Source organism: Drosophila melanogaster, chromosome 3L (genome assembly GCF_000001215.4).
Source record: "Drosophila melanogaster chromosome 3L".
NCBI classification, from domain to species: domain Eukaryota; kingdom Metazoa; phylum Arthropoda; class Insecta; order Diptera; family Drosophilidae; genus Drosophila; species Drosophila melanogaster.
The window spans coordinates 6,219,824-6,240,355 of record NT_037436.4 but is presented as its reverse complement, the minus strand read 5'-3'; the positions used below and the strand labels follow the sequence as shown (position 1 = coordinate 6,240,355).

Sequence of the window (20,532 nt, the reverse complement as noted above, 5' to 3'; positions counted from 1 at the left end):
ACGCCAAGCACCCACACGACTGTTGTTTGTATTCATTGTCAATGGCATGCAAACTTGATTTGCCGTTGTGAAATGATAACAGTTCGCAATTAAACAGGGAAGATCATAAGTTTAACTGCCTGGAATGCAAATTACGCCAAATTTCAGTACTCAGTTGACCCATTTCCGCGATAGATGGGTGCACACCTTGCCAAGAGGTAAGATGGTCTACGATTTTCCACCAGTCATCGTGAACCTTGAGAAAAATCAATTCAATTGATATTAATAAAAAAGACCATAAAGGGGTTCGCTTCTCTAATAGAAACCGAATTTGTCGAAAACTGACGCCATAGCCGCCAGAACCGTCAGTCGCTTTCTACAGTCCCAACGGAACAGACGTGGAACATTTTGCTCCGGATAGCAATAGCATCGCAAGAAAGAAAGAAAAAAGCTGGCTGTAGTAGCCAACGATTTTGTATTTGTGAAAACGCGGAATGCAAAACAATTAAAGCTAAACACGATCCCAGGCAGATCAGCCTCATCGGCAGTGCATCTGGCGTAGCACGACAATCTCCGTCAGAGACGGAGTTAATTACCCAGAGCCAAGAACCCATTCGAGACCATCTCCGTACATACACATATCCATTCGTTGGGGGCGGAGGTCCACTGGACCAGTGGAACTGCGGGCGTTTCGATTTTTAGTTTCGCCCTGCACGCTTGCTTTCTTAACTATTAATTGACCCCGCCGGTCAATGAGTTTGGTGTATAGAGGCGATAGGTTGCAGTGATGACAATGACGGAGACCCGCGAAGATGTTCCTGCTGCGGATGCGGATGAGGCCACGCCGGCGGCCCAGAAGAAGAAGAAGACCAAGGAGAAGGCCCAGCCCATGGTTAGCTACACAGAGCTCTTTCGTTATATCGCTGGATGGGATTATCTTGTGCTCCTGTCGGGTTTCGTAGCTGCATTCCTCCAATCCCTCGTCTTTCCCATTGCCATTGTGGTGTACAGCGAACTGGTGGCCATGTTCATCGAAAGAACTCTGGGTCAGGGAACCAGTTCGGTCACCATCGGATTGTCCCTCTTCGGTGGCGGAAAGATACTGTAAGTTTAGGTTAAGCAATAAATATATTCTCTTTTAACGCATTTAACAGCAAATTATTACTTATTCTATATGCCAAAGGTTAATTAATTTCATTACTTATGCCAAATTTTCTAGTCCATACATAAAATAATTTAAAAAATGTGTATTGAGATAATGACTGTTTCATTTGGAGCGTGTATGCATTTATATTTAGATTTTAAAAGAATGAATCAATTCTTCGCAAACTTTCAACGCAAACGGACGTGTTCTACGATTTACGGTCCGCGAAAAGCTTTTTTGCAGTGATTTCAATAAAAACCTTTTAAGCAAAAACAGAAAGGTCTCTGAAACAATGCCAAACATTCAAGGACGTTGCTGTAAAACAAATTCTCCGAAAAGTAATGATGTTGTAGGATTTCTTTAGCAATGATAAATCTATTTGGCAAGCTGTTAATACTAATTCAGTTAATTAATTGATAAATTTATAATTATTTATTTAATATTTCTTCAGCACAAATGCCTCTTACGAGGAGAATATGCAGGAGCTGCGAAAGGACAGCGTATCCTTCGGAATACTCATGACCCTGAATACTCTACTAATGCTCTTCTCCGGAGTCTACTACGTGGATGCCTTCAATCGATTGGCTCTGAAACTCACAGTCCGTATGCGAAGGGAATTCTTCAAGGCCACTTTGAGACAGGAGATCGGATGGCATGACATGGCCAAGGATCAAAACTTTGCCGTTCGCATAACTGAGTGAGTGGATTTGAATAGCTATATGAGCATATTTATTAAGCCGCTTTCTATTTAGCAACATGGAGAAAATACGCAGTGGCATAGCTGAAAACTTAGGTCACTATGTGGAGATCATGTGTGATGTCATAATCAGTGTAGTTCTCTCCTTTATCTACGGATGGAAATTAGCTCTGGCAATAGTCTTTTATATACCCCTAACATTGGTAGTCAACTCAGCAGTGGCCCATGTAAGTCAATTTAATTTTGATTTAACTAATCTTAAAGAGAACACGTTTTCTAGAACCAAATATTTGTGCTCAAAAGCTTCTGGTGAACTTGGCAATTATTTTGGCTTATCCTAAAATAGATCATCCAAAATAGAACAAGTATCTTTTCTTTCTCACGCATGAATGAGTGAGGAAACAAATATAAACATAGTATATACACATATTGTGCACAATATAGCAACAGTACTTGATAAATACTTCCTTTTAATTGTTTATGTTAAACCATTTATTAATCTGTTTGCAGTACCAAGGTAAACTGACGGGCCAGGAGCAAAGTTCCTATGTGCGAGCCAGTTCTGTAGTTGAAGAAGTAATTGGAGCCATTAGGACTGTGGTTGCATTTGGAGGAGAACGAAGCGAGTCCTTGCGCTATGATAGTCTACTAAAACCCGCTCTCAAGGCGGGAAAATGGAAAGGAGCCTTCTCCGGACTGAGTGACACGGTGATGAAAGCCATGTTGTTTATCACAGGAGCGGGATCTTTCTGGTATGGAGCTAACTTGATTCTCTACTACCGCGATCCTAGCATACCCATTGACGAGAGGGAATACACACCGGCGGTTGTGATGATTGTGATATCGGGTATAATCGTGAGTGCCAATCAAATATCCCGAACCTCTCCGTTTTTGGAGACATTCGCCATGGCACGAGGATCGGCTTCGGCCATATTGGATGTGATAGATCGCACCTCCTTGATTGATCCACTCTCCAAGGCTGGGAAAATCCTGAACTATGGCCTAAAAGGCGCCGTCGAGTTTCGAGATGTATTCTTCCGCTATCCTGCCAGAGAAGATGTCATTGTTCTGCGAGGTCTGAATGTAGTCGTCGAGGAAGGACAAACCGTGGCCCTGGTGGGTCCTTCAGGATGTGGCAAGTCCACGTGCATACAGCTGTTGCAACGATTCTATGATCCTGTTTTTGGGCAAGTTCTATTGGATGGCGAGGATGTGCGGAAGTACAACATCAAGTGGCTGCGTTCAAACATTGCCGTGGTGGGTCAGGAACCAGTGCTATTTCAAGGATCAATTGGAGAAAATATCCGGCATGGAAAACCAGAAGCCACACAAAAGGAAGTCGAAGACGCAGCTAAAGCCGCCAATGCTCACGATTTTATTATAGCTTTACATAAGGTTAGTCTTAAGTACTCTGTTTTTAAGAAAGTACTATAAAATTCAATCAACTTTAAGGGTTATGATACCGACATCAGCGAGAAGGGCGTTCAGCTTTCTGGAGGCCAGCGTCAGCGTATTGCCATCGCCAGAGCTCTGATTCAGCAGCCCAAAATCCTGCTTTTGGATGAGGCCACCTCCGCATTGGATTACCATTCCGAGAAGTTGGTACAGGCGGCGCTGGACAAGGCCTGCAAGGGTAGAACAACCTTGGTGGTGTCCCATCGACTTTCGGCCATCAGACACGCTCATCGAATTGTTTATATTGAAAATGGCAAAGCCGTAGAACAAGGCACCCATGAGGAGTTGATGAAACTGGAGGGATTCTATCACAAAATGGTCACCGTGCATTCGTATGACGATTCCGCCGAGGAGCTACTAAATGAACTGGAAGAAGTGGCCGAGATTAAGGAGAGAAAAATGTCTTATGAAGTTGAACCTTATCAACTGGGCACACGAAACTCTATTGTGTCACTGGAGAAGAATGCAGAGTTTCAGATGAAGAACCTAAATGGTCTGGCCAACATAACTATGAATCAGGAAATAGATGATCCGAGAGTTCCATCCGCAAATTTTATCAGCACCTTCTTTCGCATTTTGGGTTGGGCTCGACCCGAGTGGAGTTTTCTCATCATTGGCGCCATATGTGCTGGACTTTATGGAGTCACCATGCCGGTGTTTTCCGTAGTTCTAGCGGAGCTGTATGGATCATTGGCCAAACCAACGGACGAGGAAGTACTCGAGCAAAGTGCGTCCATGGCCATAATCTCCCTAGTGATTGGAATCGCAGCTGGCGTGGTCTGCTACATCCAGACATTTTTCTTTAATCTGGCTGGTGTCTGGCTTACTACGCGAATGCGGTGAGTACTTAATGGTATGTTTTATCTCATATTTCATATTTATTTTTGCACAGCTCCAAGACCTTTAGATGCATCATGAACCAGGAGATGGGATGGTTCGATCGCAAAGAGAACAGCATTGGAGCCCTTTCTGCCCGACTATCCGGCGATGCGGCCAGTGTTCAAGGAGCCATTGGTTTTCCGCTGAGCAACATCATCCAGGCGTTCACCAACTTTATCTGCAGTATTGCGATTGCCTTTCCCTACTCCTGGGAATTGGCATTAATATGCCTGAGCACCTCGCCCTTCATGGTTGCATCCATTGTGTTCGAGGCGCGATTTGGGGAGAAGTCGGCGTTGAAGGAGAAGGAGGTACTGGAGGAAACCAGTCGCATTGCCACCGAAACTATTACCCAAATTCGGACAGTAGCTGGACTTCGTCGAGAGGAGGAGCTGATAAAGATATATGACAAGGAGGTGGAGCGATATCGGCATCAGATCCTCAGTCGACTGAAATGGCGAGGACTGGTCAATTCCCTAGGCAAATCCCTTATGTTCTTCGGCTACGCAGTGACCTTGACATATGGTGGACACATGTGTGCTGATGGCAAAATCAAATTTGAGACGATTATGAAGTGGGTTATCGCGAAAAGCAAGACTAAATCATCTGTTAAATATTTAATTTTTCAGAATATCCAACACGATGCTGTATGGTCTATTTATTCTGGCCCAATCTCTGGCCTTCACTCCCGCCTTCAATGCTGCTCTTCTTTCCGCAAATCGGATGTATGAGATTATTGACCGCAAGCCACAGATCCAATCACCCGAATCCTTTGAGATCCAACAGAATGGCAATGGAACGGCTTACAAAACCAATGTCGTACAGCAAGGAGTCAGCTATCGTGGTCTCAACTTTTCCTATCCCTCAAGACCCCATATTAAAGTTCTGCAGAACTTTAATTTGGATATTAATCAGGGTCAGACGGTTGCACTGGTGGGTGCGTCGGGATCGGGAAAATCCACATGCGTTCAGCTATTGATGCGGTACTATGATCCCGATGAGGGCAAGATTGTAAGTAGTTTTAAAAAGAAGTTATATCAAATTAGGCATTATATTTGATATTAACTTTTCTTTCCTTTTCAGCTCATAGATCAAGAGAGCATTCACCACGACATGGACCTAAAAACTCTGCGTCGTCGCCTGGGCATTGTGTCCCAGGAACCTTCACTTTTCGAGAAGTCTATCGCCGATAATATTGGCTATGGAGATACCTCGCGACAGGTGCCCATGCAGCAAATAATTGAGGCGGCCAAAATGGCCAATGCTCATGAGTTCATTATGTCTCTGCCTGCTCAGTATGATACGGTTTTGGGTTCCAAGGGCACCCAATTATCCGGTGGGCAAAAGCAAAGAATTGCAATTGCTCGAGCGATGGTAAGGAATCCCAAGATCCTTCTGCTGGATGAAGCCACCTCTGCGCTGGACTTCCAAAGTGAAAGGGTAAGAAACTATAACTTAAATTACTACAATTTTCATCAAATATTTGTATCCCCTTTTCAGGTGGTTCAACAAGCTTTGGACTCGGCATGTTCAGGACGAACATGTATTGTAATCGCCCATCGCCTGTCCACCATCCAAAATGCCAATGTGATTTGTGTAATTCAAGCCGGAAAGATAGTGGAGCAGGGATCTCACTCCCAACTTCTGGCCAAGAATGGCATTTATTCCAAGCTCTATCGCTGTCAGACGAAAGCCTCTTGAAAAGACTACGGAAAGACCAAAAGAAATCATTAAAATTAAGTTGGAAAACATTTTTCTAGTACCACAATGAGGCACGAAAGTATGCAGTGAATTTTTCTTAGCTGTTAGTTGGGACAAAAACCAATCTAATTTGGCCATAAGCAAAATAGTTGTTAAATAAATGAACATATAGATAAAGAATTATCTTAAACTTTTTCACTTTAGCAGGATGGCAAAACAAAAGTTTGAGGTGTGGGATCAATCTATATCACAAATTATTGTGACATGTATCGGTACCTTAATTCAATTTACGGTGCTTGTGTTTTATCTTATCTTTTAATATGGCAAAATTCGTTCATCGTTGTTTAAATTTGTGATAAGATAGGATAGTAAGCCTAACCGTTTATTTTTATTCACGCCGATCTTAATTAGTTGCCGCATTGCTATTTTTCATTTCATAGCGAAAGGTATTAGTTTTCCAGAATGAACGCAGTTGGCATTTTCATAATATGTCTGGGTGAGATTTTTTAAGTTATAGTAAGTAGTGACTTTGTAAAGATGTCCTTTCTAAAAACAGCATGTTCCCTTGGAGCGAATATTCCTCCAAAACCGTGCCAAGTGGAAACAAATTGTGGTACGGTGAATGAGACAAGTTCCATTTGCGGATTGGATGAGGAAATGGGTTGTATACGAAAATTTCCATCCAAGTGTCATTTGGATATAGCATTTTGCCATGAAGGAAAAAGTAAGTCCGATTATTAAACTTTAATCTCGCATATTATTAAATTATTTCATTTCAGATTTCACCGACTTTAATGAGGAATATTGCTCAATGGAATCGTATCTCTGTGAGATTTCACCCACATACGAACGCTGGACCATTTTCTTCGGGCATGAGAATTAATTCTAATTGAAAGTGCGAAAATTTGCTGCATTACGCTTATATAACAGAATTTATCTGTTTTCAAATTAAATTTTTTTCTCATTTCTAGAGTATTTTTACATAATATGAAATTAGTCCCGCATGATTGAAATGTTTTGGTTTAATTTCAACAACCAGAAAAGGGGAAAGAAAACAGCGTATAAATAAGAGAATTTGTGGGTATAAATATCAGTATACATTCTTCAAGACAGAGGAAGCCCTCTCTACGAACTCAGGACGCTCTTCTTTGGCCACCAGAAAGAGTGAGTGAAGACTTGGCTAATCGCCGACGACATACGTGTAAGTTCATTAGGTAGCATTTCAATAAACAATCAATCAACGCGCAACGGGCCATTCACGTGCCAGGCGACGTTGACTACGTCAAAGACCGGTAGGAGGTAACCGATGCCCAGCAGCGTTTTTTCCCACTCAGTGAGACAGAACGACGCCTCGAGCCTTTTATACGAATCTTAATTCGGATTTTTTGTGATCTTTTTTTATATTTGAGTTTTTTTTCTTTGCGTTATTTTTGGGTCTTCGACGGGTGCTTTGCATAATCTCTCGCCGCGGCGCCAATGCCCATTGGCCTCCTCCTTCAACGCCAATCAGTGAAGAGCTCCAGACTGGCACACTTGCACATATAAAAAGTGGACCCAACCGAATTTTGCTTGTCAGTTAATGCCCATCAATCGAATCAATCCCAGCACAGCCATGAGAAGCGCGTCGCTTAAGTTCTATCTGATATGTCTGCTAGTTATCTGCGGTTAGTGTTATTAACTAAAAATGTTATGCATCAAATGCAATTACCTGTGTCCGAATTTTTGCAGTGATCGGTTGGAGTGCTGGAGCACCGAGTCCGCAACTTTCACGTAAGGAACTCGAGGATCGATATCGACAAAAGCCCCCGGTGCCTGATGAGCGAGATGCGGATGCAGAATTGGATAGTGCCTACGATCGGAATACCCGAAGACCTTGAAGTGCAAATCTGAAAGGCTGGAGACACCCAACGCCCACAATTGATTTGTGGTTCTGTGTGGAGTGCCACTTTTTATGTCGTATTCAGGGTTATGGCTATGTAGTTCTAAGCTTAGGCAAAATGTACAAGCGTAAAATAAAGCAATTACTTGGGTGAAACGTGCGCATCGTTACTTTCCATTCTATCACGTAGAATGTGGGGCGACATCCGACGTCGGCTGGCGTCTATAAAATATGAACTCTCTGGCATTCGATTCAGTCAGTTATCAATCTCCGGCTAGTGCGAAAAGTACAATCAAAATGACCTCAGAAAGCAAGATGGTTTTGCTCTTCCTTATCGGATGTCTCGTCATGCAGACAAGTGAGTCACTGGATCATCTGGTATCATGACATTATTTTAAACCTAACTGCATTTTCTTTCAAGTCAACGCCCTGCCATTCGATAGATTCAGCCAGGAGGATGACGAACGGAACAACGAGATCAGCGGCGAATGGTTCAAGAAACCCATCCTCAGGTTCGATCGTCTTTTTGCCACCGAAGAATCACCGTCGGGAAGTCGGAAAGAAGTGAGAAGGCCCAGCAGAAGCGACAAGGGTGAAACCACGGAGAGCTCCAAGCACGCCCACTCCATGATCACCTCCATGCTCGGATTCGTGAGCAGTGTCATCAACTTTGGCAGGACCTTCATAAGGGATCAATAGAAAATATCCTAGTCCATCTGGCACATTTCGAGATTGCATTTTCCACATGTTGTAGGTTTAAATATTGTTGTTTAAATATTGCTTAAATATTGTTGTTCCAAAATAAAAGATTTGGCTTAAAACTATCAAGTATTGGATGTTAAAGAAAGCTTCTCTAAATCCTTTCCAATTTTCAACCAAAATTAAATTCAGCCTAGGTGTTACAATTAGAGGTTTAAAACAGAGTATTTTGAAGACCCATGGTTTAAATACTCACCCGCATATAAATTTCTCTTTAATCCATTCCGTTTTATAAAATTCATCTGTGTAAAGAAGCTAATTTTAATTCTTATTCATAAAATCAGAGCAAATTTACCAAGTAGCACTCAATAAGCTATAACACCGGCGGATTTTTCGGTTGCCCTTTAGGCTAACCATATAAAAACCCGACGGAGATTTTGGTGGATCCCACTATAAATTCTCTTTAATTCGCAGAAACAACCCAGAATTGCCTTTTTTAAAACTTAATCCTTTCCTTCTTTGCTTAATATTAAATTTACTCTTAACATAAATTACTTTTCCCAGCTGAAACTTTTGTTTTTCTTTAAATTTTTCCATGAAGCTTCTTATTTAATAAGATAAACACAAAATTACCATATTTTGTTGATAATTTAACTTAATAGTGGTGCACAATTAATCTTTTGATTACACTTAATATATTTATTTTACAGCCTTACACAGCTGGAAGATTTTCACAATTTTCGAATTTAAAGTATAATTCATTTAAAAAGTAAGCGTTCAAACAATTTTCACCGATATTCACGCGTTTACAACTCGTTTAAAAACTCTCTCTTATACAGATAAAATTAGGACACGATATCTTGTGGAAACGTTTTGACAAGAACTGAAAGAGGTCTCCGTTTCTCAAATTCAAAAAAAAAAAAGATTAACGTTCGAGCGATTAAGTTATAAATTCATACTTTCTGTTTACCTCTATCGCTTTTTTCACTCTTTTGCCACACACGACTCTTAACGAATGAAAAAGGTGTGAATATGGATATAAAGTTAAGAGGGGTATTTATAGGAAAATGTTACCGCCAATTAAGACGTCATAAAATCACGCATCTGTTACCAAACCGCTTCCACCAGTGACGTCTGCGATTCAACTTGCCATTGGACTTGACCCATCTTTATAATTAAGATATAAAACCACAACGGCTAACACGTTGTGAGCATTGTGCGGCCAGAACTGAAATTAATCATATTAATGAATGGACCCGAGGTGTTGAGCGTAAAAGGAATGACGTCTCTATCGACCAAGCCCTCTAATGATGTCGGGGATTTTTTCGCTACTGAATTCGAGAAATTTATTTCTTAAGACGCTTATGTGTGACGACACGACTGGCGCGAGTGGACAAATGCTAATAATATGCCATTTTTTTTGCTTTGTTTTATTTACACATGTATTTTCTTTTTCTGTGCAAGCTTGTTCGCGCATTGTTTAGCCGGCTTTAATTGTAAATATTGGCTTATTTGGACAATCAGTCATGACGAGACCTTATCGTTGATACTTTCAACGCGCTGGCCGGGATTTCTTTTCAATGGGAAAATCCAAGGCTCAGCACTATTTAGCTCTAGCGTGTAATTCTCTAGAACAGCGACTTGGTTCCGATCGAGTGAGTAGCCCCCGAAATCAACTTGAAATTGAATGCTGTTTGCCCGTGGATTTCTTTTAGCTACACACAAAAAAATGCTTGTGATTGGAAAAAAACTAGTTCTAAGTCTACTCAATTTTGAAACTGTCATGTAAATTTCCTTTCTGTGCAGGGTTGCGCAAGTTGCCTCAAGGTTAGAGTTGCCATTCTACAACAGAGACCGTTTGTAAAATCCCAAATAAGAAGACTTTACTCGTTGAGTTTTTGTAAGAAACTGATTTTATTTGGAAATATCTTCGGTTTAAATAGGTGACATGAGAATCGCATCTTAAAGTAAATGGCCTACGCAGAGGCCTACGTAAATAGTCCCCGCCTTATCGAGGTCCCACGCTCGGGCACATCTGCCTATCTTGAGCGGCGAGGACCTTATCTGTGGTCTCCCACTAAGGGACTATTTTAGGAGGCGGGGAACGATCTCAAGTGACTGACTCATGTAGTGTGCACTTAAATTACATGTTTTTGAGCAATGCACCCATGTCGCCTTAGATAACAAAATCCTAAATATAATTTATCGCTCTCGATTCATTTACATAAGATATGAACGGAGCCCAAAATTGTAAGTCTTTAAATATATTCGTGTTCATGTGTGAACATTCTGCCAAAGGGCCAGCAAAGCTGAGATGTACATTAGTATATTAGTTGCATTTATAACAGTAGTGGACTGTATTTATTTGATATATGTTCATTTATTTTGCAACTAAGATTTCAATGGGCCTAGTTTTTCTGGCTTTTAATTTTATTGGATTACAATTATGGTTTATATTATTTTTAATTCAACAATTTGTACTCAATTAACTTATTTTAAACATTTTGCTTTTTCTATGTAGAAGTACATTTTCTATTAGTGGACTGTATATTTTTATTTGTTATATTATTTTATTGTTTATTTACTATTGATATTTATAGTACTGGCAACGGACCTGCAAAGGTTATTGCTTGCATTCTTTGTTGCACAGCACATTTCCGTATGAAATATATTATTAATACTATCATTAGTATTAAAGCAATAATTAATCCAGCATGTCCGGAAATATGATGGAAATGTAAATCTTTCAATTTTTGATGGTTCTCTTTCATAAATTTAATTTCATTATTCAATCGTTCAAATTCCTCAGTATGATTTAATATTGATAGTTTCAGCGGATCCCAAATAATCTTCGGCACTCCACTAACTTCTCCTATATAAGGTGTTGATAATAATTCTTCACTTTCGGACTGAATGTTATGGTGGGCAACTAGAATTTTATCGTCGGTTCTTGCCGTACAATATGGCGCAATGCTTAAAACTCCTTGCTGAGGCAAATCAAACAATTCAATTTGAGAGCCAGTACATTGCAGACGGACTTTTGAATTCGCAGGAACCTTAAACAACCAACTACTTTTCTTTTCTAACTCTACCCAGTAACTTTTAGAGTCGACTACTGTTTTATAGATGCAGTTCGCCGCTTTATCTGGCTTTAGAGGCTGAATCTCACATGCATTATCATTCGCTGAATTCCAGGGCCAACTTCCTTTGCATATTCTCTTATTTAGTTGCCATTTCTGACATTGATTTAATGTGGCTTCCGTCATTATGTGATAGGAATCTATCTCAAAATTATAAATTAAATATTCGGACGTTGTATGCACCATTATTATCCGATCTTCATTTCGAATTGGCACCGGAATAAGCCTGAACAATTTGGATGGATGCCTGCTAAACAGAGGCACTTTTGCACTAATGATCAATTTATCGTCGATGAATAAACCCCTGGCTGTTAACAGTGTATACACCTCCTTAAGTTCCGTACCTGACCGTTTTCCTGGAATTACTAGGTTCTCTGAAAGACTCTGCTGAATTTTGGCAATTTCTTTTTTAAGCTGATTTGGCCTGAGAATATTTGTATTTAGCCTACCGTGATTAATATCAATCAACAGGCTTATAATGCCTGCTTGAATTTTTTCGCCTTCTTCAATCAATGAGTGTAGCTGTTTCGTAATCATAAAGAATTTTATTGATTCCTTATAAACATAATAATTTTCTTTAAGAACTTCTGTCATGTTCTCAATTCTTATTTGCATACTTCTAAAATTGGAGTTAACATCTTCTGTTGTTCTCTTTAATAGATTAGAAGTTGAATCAACCACAGATGTTTGTTTTTGAATTAGTTTATCAAGGTTGTTCTGGTTATCTAACAAATTCTTCATATTTTCTTCTAATTGCTCTCTATCATCTTCATCCATTATACCAAATAAAATATGATACAAGGAACCCATAAATTCGAAAGGAGCACGCTTGCTTCTAGATCTAGACTGCATCATAAACAATTTATTGTTTTCTTCAAGTTCCGATAACTGACTTTGCATATTATCTAAGACTAGACTACATTGCTCTTCAAAGCTATGAAGTCTTTCGCAAACTTTCCTCATACTTTGTATAAGCGCATTACCCTTTGTTAACATTTTAAAATATGGATCCATTTTATAATAGATAACCAAATTCCAAGAAGTACTCACAATCTCAACATCTCCTAGCGGGTCTAGATATATTGCTGAGGTTTTATTTATTTTGTCTATAGAATATCTTGGTGCTATATCTTTAGGTAATGCGCTAGAAACTTGACAACTTAACACAAACAACAACATTGCCATAATGATTCCGATCTTGGACATTCCCGATGTCGCTCTAGTTCGTCTTTTTGGCTCTTGGTCAGCCTCATTTTTGTCAACAGACTTTATTCCTTCCAAGGGACAAATTTTAGTAATGGGTCTAGTGATATATCCTTCCTGCATCTTTACTTTAGCCACTCGGACCTTATCATCATTCCCCTTATGCACCTTTTCCACCTTTCCTAAAGGCCATCTTGCAGGATGACAATTCTCATCCTTTAATAAAACTATTTGCCCTTCTTCTATATTAGGAATTTCCTTTTTCCATTTATTCCTTTGCTGGAGCGTATGCAAATATTCACTTTTCCACTTAACCCAGAAATCTTTCTTTATTTTTTGGATAAGTCTCCACCTATCCAAATTTCCGATTTTTTCATCTTCCATTGGTTCGACTATTTCTAAAGGTGGTCTTCCAATTAAAAAATGACCTGGTGTTAAAACTTCTTGTTGGTCCTTCTCACTAACTATAGTGTATAATGGCCTTGAATTTAAGCATGCTTCTATTTGACATAAAAGAGTTGACATTTCTTCATAAGTCAAAATAGTGTCGCCGATTATACGCTTTAAATGGTATTTCATTGACTTAACTCCAGCTTCCCAAATACCTCCGAAGTGAGGTCCTGCCGGGGGAATAAAATGCCAATCAATCCTGTCCTTTTCAAGCTGCGCTGCAATCGTTATATTTTCTTGTATTGCATTAAATAACTCTTGATCTAATTTTCTTGCAGCTCCTACAAAATTTGTTCCGTTGTCTGAATAGATATTGGAACATTTTCCCCGTCTAGCAATAAATCTTCTGAGTGCTGCTAAAAATGCGTCTGAAGTTAGATCGCTTACCATTTCTAAGTGTATGGCTTTGGTGGCCATGCAAACGAATACAGCAACGTATCCTTTAAATGTTTTTTGGCCACGATTTTTTGAACATTTAACATAATAAGGACCTGCGTAATCTATTCCAGTATTAAGAAACGGGAATGTCATCGTCACTCTATATTTTGGCAAGTTACCCATTATTTGCTGAGCTGTATTTTGTTTATACCTTGCACACGTTACACATTCTCTTAAATACTTTTTCAACGAATTTTTCAACCCGAAAATCCAATACTTTCTTTGGATATAGTTTCGCATTAGGTTTATCCCTCCATGCAATGTTTCCTTATGAGCATTTTTTATTAATAAGCTTGTTAGGTGGCATTTTTCTAAAATGATTGGATGTTTAACATTAAATTCTGCATTGGAATTTTGCAATCTTCCTCCAACTCTTAGAACCCCATCCTTGTCCAAAAATGGATTCAATGACAATATTTTATTATTTGTCTTGATTTCCTTTTTGATTTTAAGGCACTTTATCTCTTGCCTAAACTGGTATTCTTGTTGTTTCTTAATAACAACTGTTTCCGCTATTCTTATCTCCTTTACTGAAATAATTGATGAATAGGCTTTATTTCTTGTTTTCATCTGCACGAATCTATTTATGTATGCTATTATACGTATAAGTTTTTCTATACTGGAATACCTTTCTATTAATTCGTAAATAGGATCATCTATTTTGTCATTTAATACCGTATTTATTAAGACAGGTTCTTCTACAGACTGCTGCCGAGGCCAAAGTTCTTTTGGGTCTGCTAGCCATTTCGGACCTTTCCACCAAAAATCACAGTTGATCAACTGGTTAGAATCCACTCCCCTGGATGCTAAATCTGCTGGATTATCCTCTGACTTAACATGATTCCATTCAGTATTTTTTAATTTCCGAATGTCATCCGTTCTTCTTTTTATAAATTTGATCTTACTTTGACCACTGTTAATCCATGCTAAGGTAATCGTGGAATCACTCCAAGCATAGATCTCCATTATATTGTCAATTGATCCTTTTAGTCTTTGGATTAATTCACTAAGCAGGTGAGCTGCACACAGCTCGAGTTTGGGAATTGTCTTCCTATTTTTTATAGGGTTGACTCTACTTTTGCTAGCTATTATATTAACATGAGGTCCTACTTTAGCATAGACTACTGCAGCATATGCTTTTTCGGAGGCGTCCGCAAATCCGTGAATCTGAATGACTGAAGAACTGTTTGAATTAATCCACCTTGGGATTCGAATATTCTCTAACAATAATAAATTTTCTTTATATTTTTCCCAATAATTTTTATCTTCTATGGATAATTCCTGATCCCATTCACTTTTATTTATCCAAAGTTTTTGAATAAAAAGTTTTCCTGAAACCGTGACTGGTGCCAACCATCCTAACGGATCAAATATTTTTGCTAGCGTTGATAACACAACGCGCTTATTTATATTTTTTGATTCATCATTACAATTTACGCTGAACTTAAATAAATCCTTTTGAGGTTCCCATTTTAGTCCTAAAGTTTTAACACATTCATTTTCGATAATATTGAGAACCTTATTGTCCCCTGTGTCCTCCACAGTGGTTAATATTTTGGAATTGTTGGAAATCCATTTCCTTAAGTTGAATCCAACTTTCTGCAATTCATGGGGAATTAATGTTATTAATTTATTAGCTTCTTCTACCGAATCAGCTCCAGTCATTAGGTCATCCATATAGAAATCATTCCTAATTATTGCACTAATAACTTGGTTTTTACATTTATCTGCAATATCTACCAGAACCCTGGTAGCCAAATATGGTGCAGATGCAGTTCCGTAAGTGACTGTGGTTAATTTATATGTTTTAATTTTTTCTTTTGGAGAATTTCTCCATAAAATATATTGATATTTTTGATCATTATTATCTATTTTAATTTGTCGGTACATCTTTTCAATGTCTGCCGAAACAACAAATTCCCATTTTCTCCATTTAATAATAATGTCAAAAATATCTTTTTGAACTCGTGGCCCAACCCACATTATGTCGTTCAAACTTTTGTTATTCGTAGTTTTTGCTGAAGCATCAAAAACTACTCTCAATTTGGTCGTAAGGCTTGAATCTCTAATCACTGCCTGGTGCGGTAAAAAATATTTGCCTTCATCACTCACTTCAATCATGTGTCCTAAATCCATGTATTCATTCATGAATTTAGTGTAGTCAACCTTAAGTTTTTCATTTCTTTTTAGTTTTTTCTCCAGATTCATGTAACGAGCTATCGCTTGTTTCTTTGAATCTCCTAAGGTGACATCCTCCTTGAATGGAATTGACACAATGTATCGCCCATCTGAATCTTTTTTTGTCGTTTTGATAAATTTATTTTCACAGATTTCAGACTCGATATCATCTTTTTCTTCTTCTTCCACTTCCCAGTAGCGATCTAACTCTTTTATTTCTATTGTTGTGGCTACAATGGTTTCTTTTCCTTTGGATTTTTTACATCCAGAAACTATCCACCCGAAATCAGTTTTTTGCCCAAGGAGACCGTCTATTTTTATAACTCCATTTTGCAGAATGTGAGTATATACGTCTGCTCCAATGATTAAATCAATGCGACCCGGTTTATTAAAATCGGGGTCGGCTAATTTAAAGTTCTTCCATTTTTTCTGATCAACATTAATCGTGTTGACTGGAAGTGCCTTCATAAGTTTTGGGAGAATAATTGCTTCAATTTCTAAATTTTTCGGAGAATTTCTTATCGAAATAACCGCTTTGTGCTTGGAGATGCACGTTCCTGTGGAAGATACTCCACTTATTTCAGTATGAGACCGAAATTTTTTCAATTTTAGAATCTGTGCAGACTCTTCTGAAATAATTGTGCTTTGAGAGCCACTATCAATCAATGCTCTTAATTGTTCAAAGCCTCCATACCTCGACTTTACTTGAATCAAGGCCGTGGCCAACAAGGCTTGACCTGTTGTTCTACACGTATTCACTTTTTCTGGATTATGACCTGCAAAGTGAAGTAACGTGTGGTGAGGTTTACGACAAGTCGAACAAAGCTGCTCGCTTATACATTTTTTACCAAACGGATGCCTCAGACATCTTAGGCAAATCCCATTTTTTCTTACCCAGTCAGACCGTTCTGCTGGATTCATTATTTTAAATTTATGGCATTGAATTAAATAATGCCCTGGTAGTTTGCAATATGCACAATTGTCACTATAATTTTTATTCTTGTTATTATTAATCATTTTCTTTACAGGTTTTACTTCCTGTGAGAATGATGATATAGAATTGAGCCTTTGCTCTAAAAAGTCCATGACATCAGAAAGTGCCTGTATTTCTTTTGTCTTTTTAACATGGCTTTCATATAAATTGAGTGATTCTTTATTGAATTTCCGAAGAATTATGTGAGCGAAAATTGCATCCACATCTTCTGGTAATTGTGCCTTTAATTTTATAATATAAATTGACTCGTTAATCGTGTCAATAAATGTCTTTATTTGCTTATTGGATTCTAAATTTAAATTTGGCATATCCATAAGCCTATTCATATGATCTGAGAATATGTTTCTTTTATTCTCATATCGCTTGGTCAAAAACTCCCAAGTGGCTTCATAATTTTCTCCAGAGCCGAGCAGTAAATGAGTAACCACATTTCTGGCTTCTCCTTTTAATGCTGACTTTAGATAATTAAATTTGAGAGAAGGACTGAGATCCTCTCTCACATGTATGAGCTCTGTAAAGAGTTCATTAAAAAGATCCCATTCTTTGGAATCACCAAAGAAGGTGGGAATCTGTATTTTAGGCAGGGTTGGTAACTCCTCCGCCTTAACAACCGTCGACATTTCAGCTTTATTTATTGTGCCACTGAGTCGACTATTAATGGCTGTAAGAATATTTTGTTTGTCAAATTCAAGTTCGCTAATTTCTTCTTCGAATAGCGAACTCTCAAAATGACTATTCACCTGTTCAATCAGGTTATCTATTTTATGCCATAAAAATTCAATTTTATTTTTCCTTATTTTAAGGAAATCTGGACTACTGTCTATTAGTTTAGACGTATCTTCTAGATATACTCGAAATTGGCCAACATTATTACGAAATGCCTGCTCTACTTTTAAAGCGTTGTTTTGTGCTATACCCTCTTTTTCAGGGTGACCACGCATTTCAAGGTTTAATGTAGGGGGAGGGTTTGATTTAGGGACAGTGTTTGATTTAGGGAAAGTGTTTTCTACCGACTCGCCCTTAATTTTTTCATTTTTATTTTTAATTTTTTCTAACACCATCATTATTAAATCATACTGCTTCGCGTTAAAATATTCATGATCGACAACGCCGATCTTTAACAAATTGCTATGATTAGCAATGAAACATTTTTGAAGCTCATTTAATTTTAGAATTTCTACATCTGTTAATGTTGGTTTTACTTCCAACTTTCTAATTTCCAAAATAATTTCGGACTGCTTCTTAAGGAATTGAATAGTCTTTTCTGACATCATTTTGAAAATTTTTTGTAATTTCTTAATATATATAGTACGTGTATATGTATTTTATATGTATTTATATATATATGTGTGTTTGGATAAACAGAAAATTCTTGTTTTGACTTAGCTGATGTCGTTGTTGTTGCTGCTGCTGTTGCTGCTGTTGTTGCTGCTGTTGCTACTGCTGTTGCTGCTTCTGCTGCTGCTGTTGTTGCTGCTTCTGCTGCTGGTAGAGGCTCCTTTGAATTTGACTTCCTTCTCTTCTTTAAGGCTCCGTCGATGTTTAAAGATGATTTTTTTTTTTGCACGTTTTATTATTTTTGTAGTCCAGTCAGATTTTTTGTTTTTTAGCCATTTATTTCGGCATTTATGCTCTTTTGGCATATACACTGCACTCTATTTATGAGCTGATTTAATGCTATTAGAGCATTTATAAGGCACTGTTTTCAGGCACTTTTTATTTAATTTATGCTCTTATGGCATATACACTGCACTCTATTTATGAGCTGATTTAATGCTATTACAGCATTTATAAGGCACGTTATGCACTTTTTAATTTCACAATTGCTGATGTATGGCCTCAAGCACGCCTTACCACAATTTATAATGGTACACAAAGCAACCTTTAGCTATAGACTATAAGGTGCTTGTTTTAAAACATAAAAGATTCTTTTGTATCTTTTTGCTTTTTATATTTATACTCTGTTCCTTACCTTTGGTAGGGGGAAACAAGAGTCACTTATTTTTGCTACCTTTAGCTGCAAGATTAACTTAGCAATGCTTAAAGGAGCTGGCCTTTCTCTGAGTCCCTTACCTTTGGTAGGGGGAAACTGCAGAGTCGATTAAAGGCTCGATTGACCAAATGTAAAATCCCAAATAAGAAGCCTTTACTCGTTGAGTTTTTGTAAGAAACTGATTTTATTTGGAAATATCTTCGGTTTAAATAGGTGACATGAGAATCGCATCTTAAAGTAAATGGCCTACGCAGAGGCCTACGTAAATAGTCCCCGCCTTATCGAGGTCCCACGCTCGGGCACATCTGCCTATCTTGAGCGGCGAGGACCTTATCTGTGGTCTCCCACTAAGGGACTATTTTAGGAGGCGGGGAACGATCTCAAGTGACTGACTCATGTAGTGTGCACTTAAATTACATGTTTTTGAGCAATGCACCCATGTCGCCTTAGATAACAAAATCCTAAATATAATTTATCGCTCTCGATTCATTTACATAAGATATGAACGGAGCCCAAAATTGTAAGTCTTTAAATATATTCGTGTTCATGTGTGAACACCGTTATAAATGCAGTGTTTGGATGGATGAAATACGCTTTATTGGATCACATAACGAAAGACTTGAGCAACGAACTTGTTCGACAGGCGAAAAAAATCATATCTAATCAGTAAGGGTATTTAGCTCCACATCCCGGGACCTCTAGCTAACCTCCAGCAAATGGTACTTGAACATTTTGTTCAGTGAACTCATGTTCTGGGACAACTCGTTGCAGACCCGGACCACGCAGCCTTCAAAGGAAGATAGTGATGAAATAACGTGCTTAACACCTGGCCAAAACACTCTCACTAACCAACTAGATACTTGATCACTCGCAGCAGCACCATGGCGATAAAGTCGAGAACTCAAAGAACTGCCTTCATGCACACGCGACGAGACTTAGAACCAAATTGAACACGAATCTGGGCATGCAATCGCGAATAAGTGAAATCATTTGGTGAGCGGCAGCTGCTCCGTTGACGTCGACGTGGGCAGAGGCGGCACAGTGGAGCAAATTGGTTGGCGAAAAGGTCGTGCCACTTAGAGGCGTTGAGGTTTTAATGGGCTAATTAGCACATAAAGTCAAATTGAAATATGAATGGCCGTGTAATCGCAAAATGTGCAAATGTGGACTTGCCTCACTGTGCAAGTCAGTAATTTCACTTCGTATTTGGCCAAAATGCAGATATCTTTTATCACATATCACATCACCACTGTGCAGAAAAAGTTTTTTGCTGGTGTTGCAATAGCTATTTATTCTTTTTTAAGTGCTTATTTACACACATTATATTTTTAGCAAGTGAGTGTCAATTAAGCATGCAACGTTTTTGTTAATTATCTTTCTCCATTATTTTTTGTACCGTGCAAGCATTTTTTGTCACTCTGGAGTCGGTGAATTTTAATGAGTTTATTGTAAAATTATTTGCAACTCTTACCTGATTTTCAGATTAATAATATAATTATTTACATGTGAAAAAATTACATTTATTTTTATTTCAAAAAAATAATCGCTTTGAATACTTTGTATATAAATGGAAAACTTTTCGGAATCTGATACTTTATGGCCCACTGTGCAGCTGCTGTGTGGGCTAAGCCAAATCGAGAACTTCTTGTTAATGTTGCAATCGTCGAATTTTTTCCTGAGTTTTTTTTACAAGCACATATTTC

General features: G+C 38.4%; 5 protein-coding genes across 7 annotated transcripts, besides 1 other annotated feature; 4 read left to right on the top strand and 1 right to left on the bottom strand.

Annotated features, from left to right (window-relative positions):
* The first annotated feature begins 287 nt into the window (after positions 1-287).
* CG10226 (uncharacterized protein) lies at positions 288-6,033 on the top strand. 2 transcript variants are annotated; one of them, NM_139783.2, is made up of 9 exons: positions 288-1,083; positions 1,575-1,820; positions 1,876-2,047; positions 2,331-3,215; positions 3,273-4,114; positions 4,168-4,728; positions 4,784-5,165; positions 5,238-5,594; positions 5,655-6,033. In NM_139783.2, the coding sequence occupies exons 1-9, from the start codon at positions 767-769 to the stop codon at positions 5,853-5,855; spliced, it is 3,963 nt and encodes a 1,320-aa protein (NP_648040.1). In that variant the 5' UTR covers positions 288-766; the 3' UTR covers positions 5,856-6,033. The 2 variants fall into 2 exon arrangements, with proteins under 2 accessions (NP_648040.1, NP_001261473.1); NM_001274544.1 differs by lacking the exon at positions 288-1,083 and adding an exon at positions 1,365-1,461.
* Positions 6,034-6,299: 266 nt separating this feature from the next.
* CG42714 (uncharacterized protein) lies at positions 6,300-6,865 on the top strand. The gene is made up of 3 exons (NM_001202124.1): positions 6,300-6,351; positions 6,412-6,579; positions 6,635-6,865. The coding sequence occupies exons 1-3, from the start codon at positions 6,318-6,320 to the stop codon at positions 6,736-6,738; spliced, it is 306 nt and encodes a 101-aa protein (NP_001189053.1). The 5' UTR covers positions 6,300-6,317; the 3' UTR covers positions 6,739-6,865.
* A 109-nt stretch (positions 6,866-6,974) lies between these two features.
* On the top strand, positions 6,975-7,887 carry BG642312. Of its 2 annotated transcripts, none has more exons than NM_001202123.1 (3): positions 6,975-7,019; positions 7,366-7,519; positions 7,584-7,887. In NM_001202123.1, exons 2-3 carry the CDS (start codon positions 7,435-7,437, stop codon positions 7,730-7,732), a joined length of 234 nt encoding a protein of 77 aa, NP_001189052.1. In that variant the 5' UTR covers positions 6,975-7,019; positions 7,366-7,434; the 3' UTR covers positions 7,733-7,887. The 2 variants fall into 2 exon arrangements, with proteins under 2 accessions (NP_001189052.1, NP_001036587.1); NM_001043122.2 differs by having other exon boundaries at positions 6,975-7,056.
* A 107-nt stretch (positions 7,888-7,994) lies between these two features.
* Positions 7,995-8,551, top strand: CG13299 (uncharacterized protein). Its single transcript, NM_139782.2, has 2 exons — positions 7,995-8,092; positions 8,156-8,551. The coding sequence occupies exons 1-2, from the start codon at positions 8,032-8,034 to the stop codon at positions 8,431-8,433; spliced, it is 339 nt and encodes a 112-aa protein (NP_648039.1). The 5' UTR covers positions 7,995-8,031; the 3' UTR covers positions 8,434-8,551.
* Positions 8,552-10,292: 1,741 nt separating this feature from the next.
* Positions 10,293-19,386: a mobile genetic element.
* A 20-nt stretch (positions 19,387-19,406) lies between these two features.
* CG33946 (uncharacterized protein) lies at positions 19,407-19,778 on the bottom strand. The gene is made up of 2 exons (NM_001316477.1): positions 19,679-19,778; positions 19,407-19,616 (listed from the first exon to the last, which is right to left on the bottom strand). Exons 1-2 carry the CDS (start codon positions 19,710-19,712, stop codon positions 19,528-19,530), a joined length of 123 nt encoding a protein of 40 aa, NP_001303406.1. The 5' UTR covers positions 19,713-19,778; the 3' UTR covers positions 19,407-19,527.
* Positions 19,779-20,532: the final 754 nt, after the last annotated feature.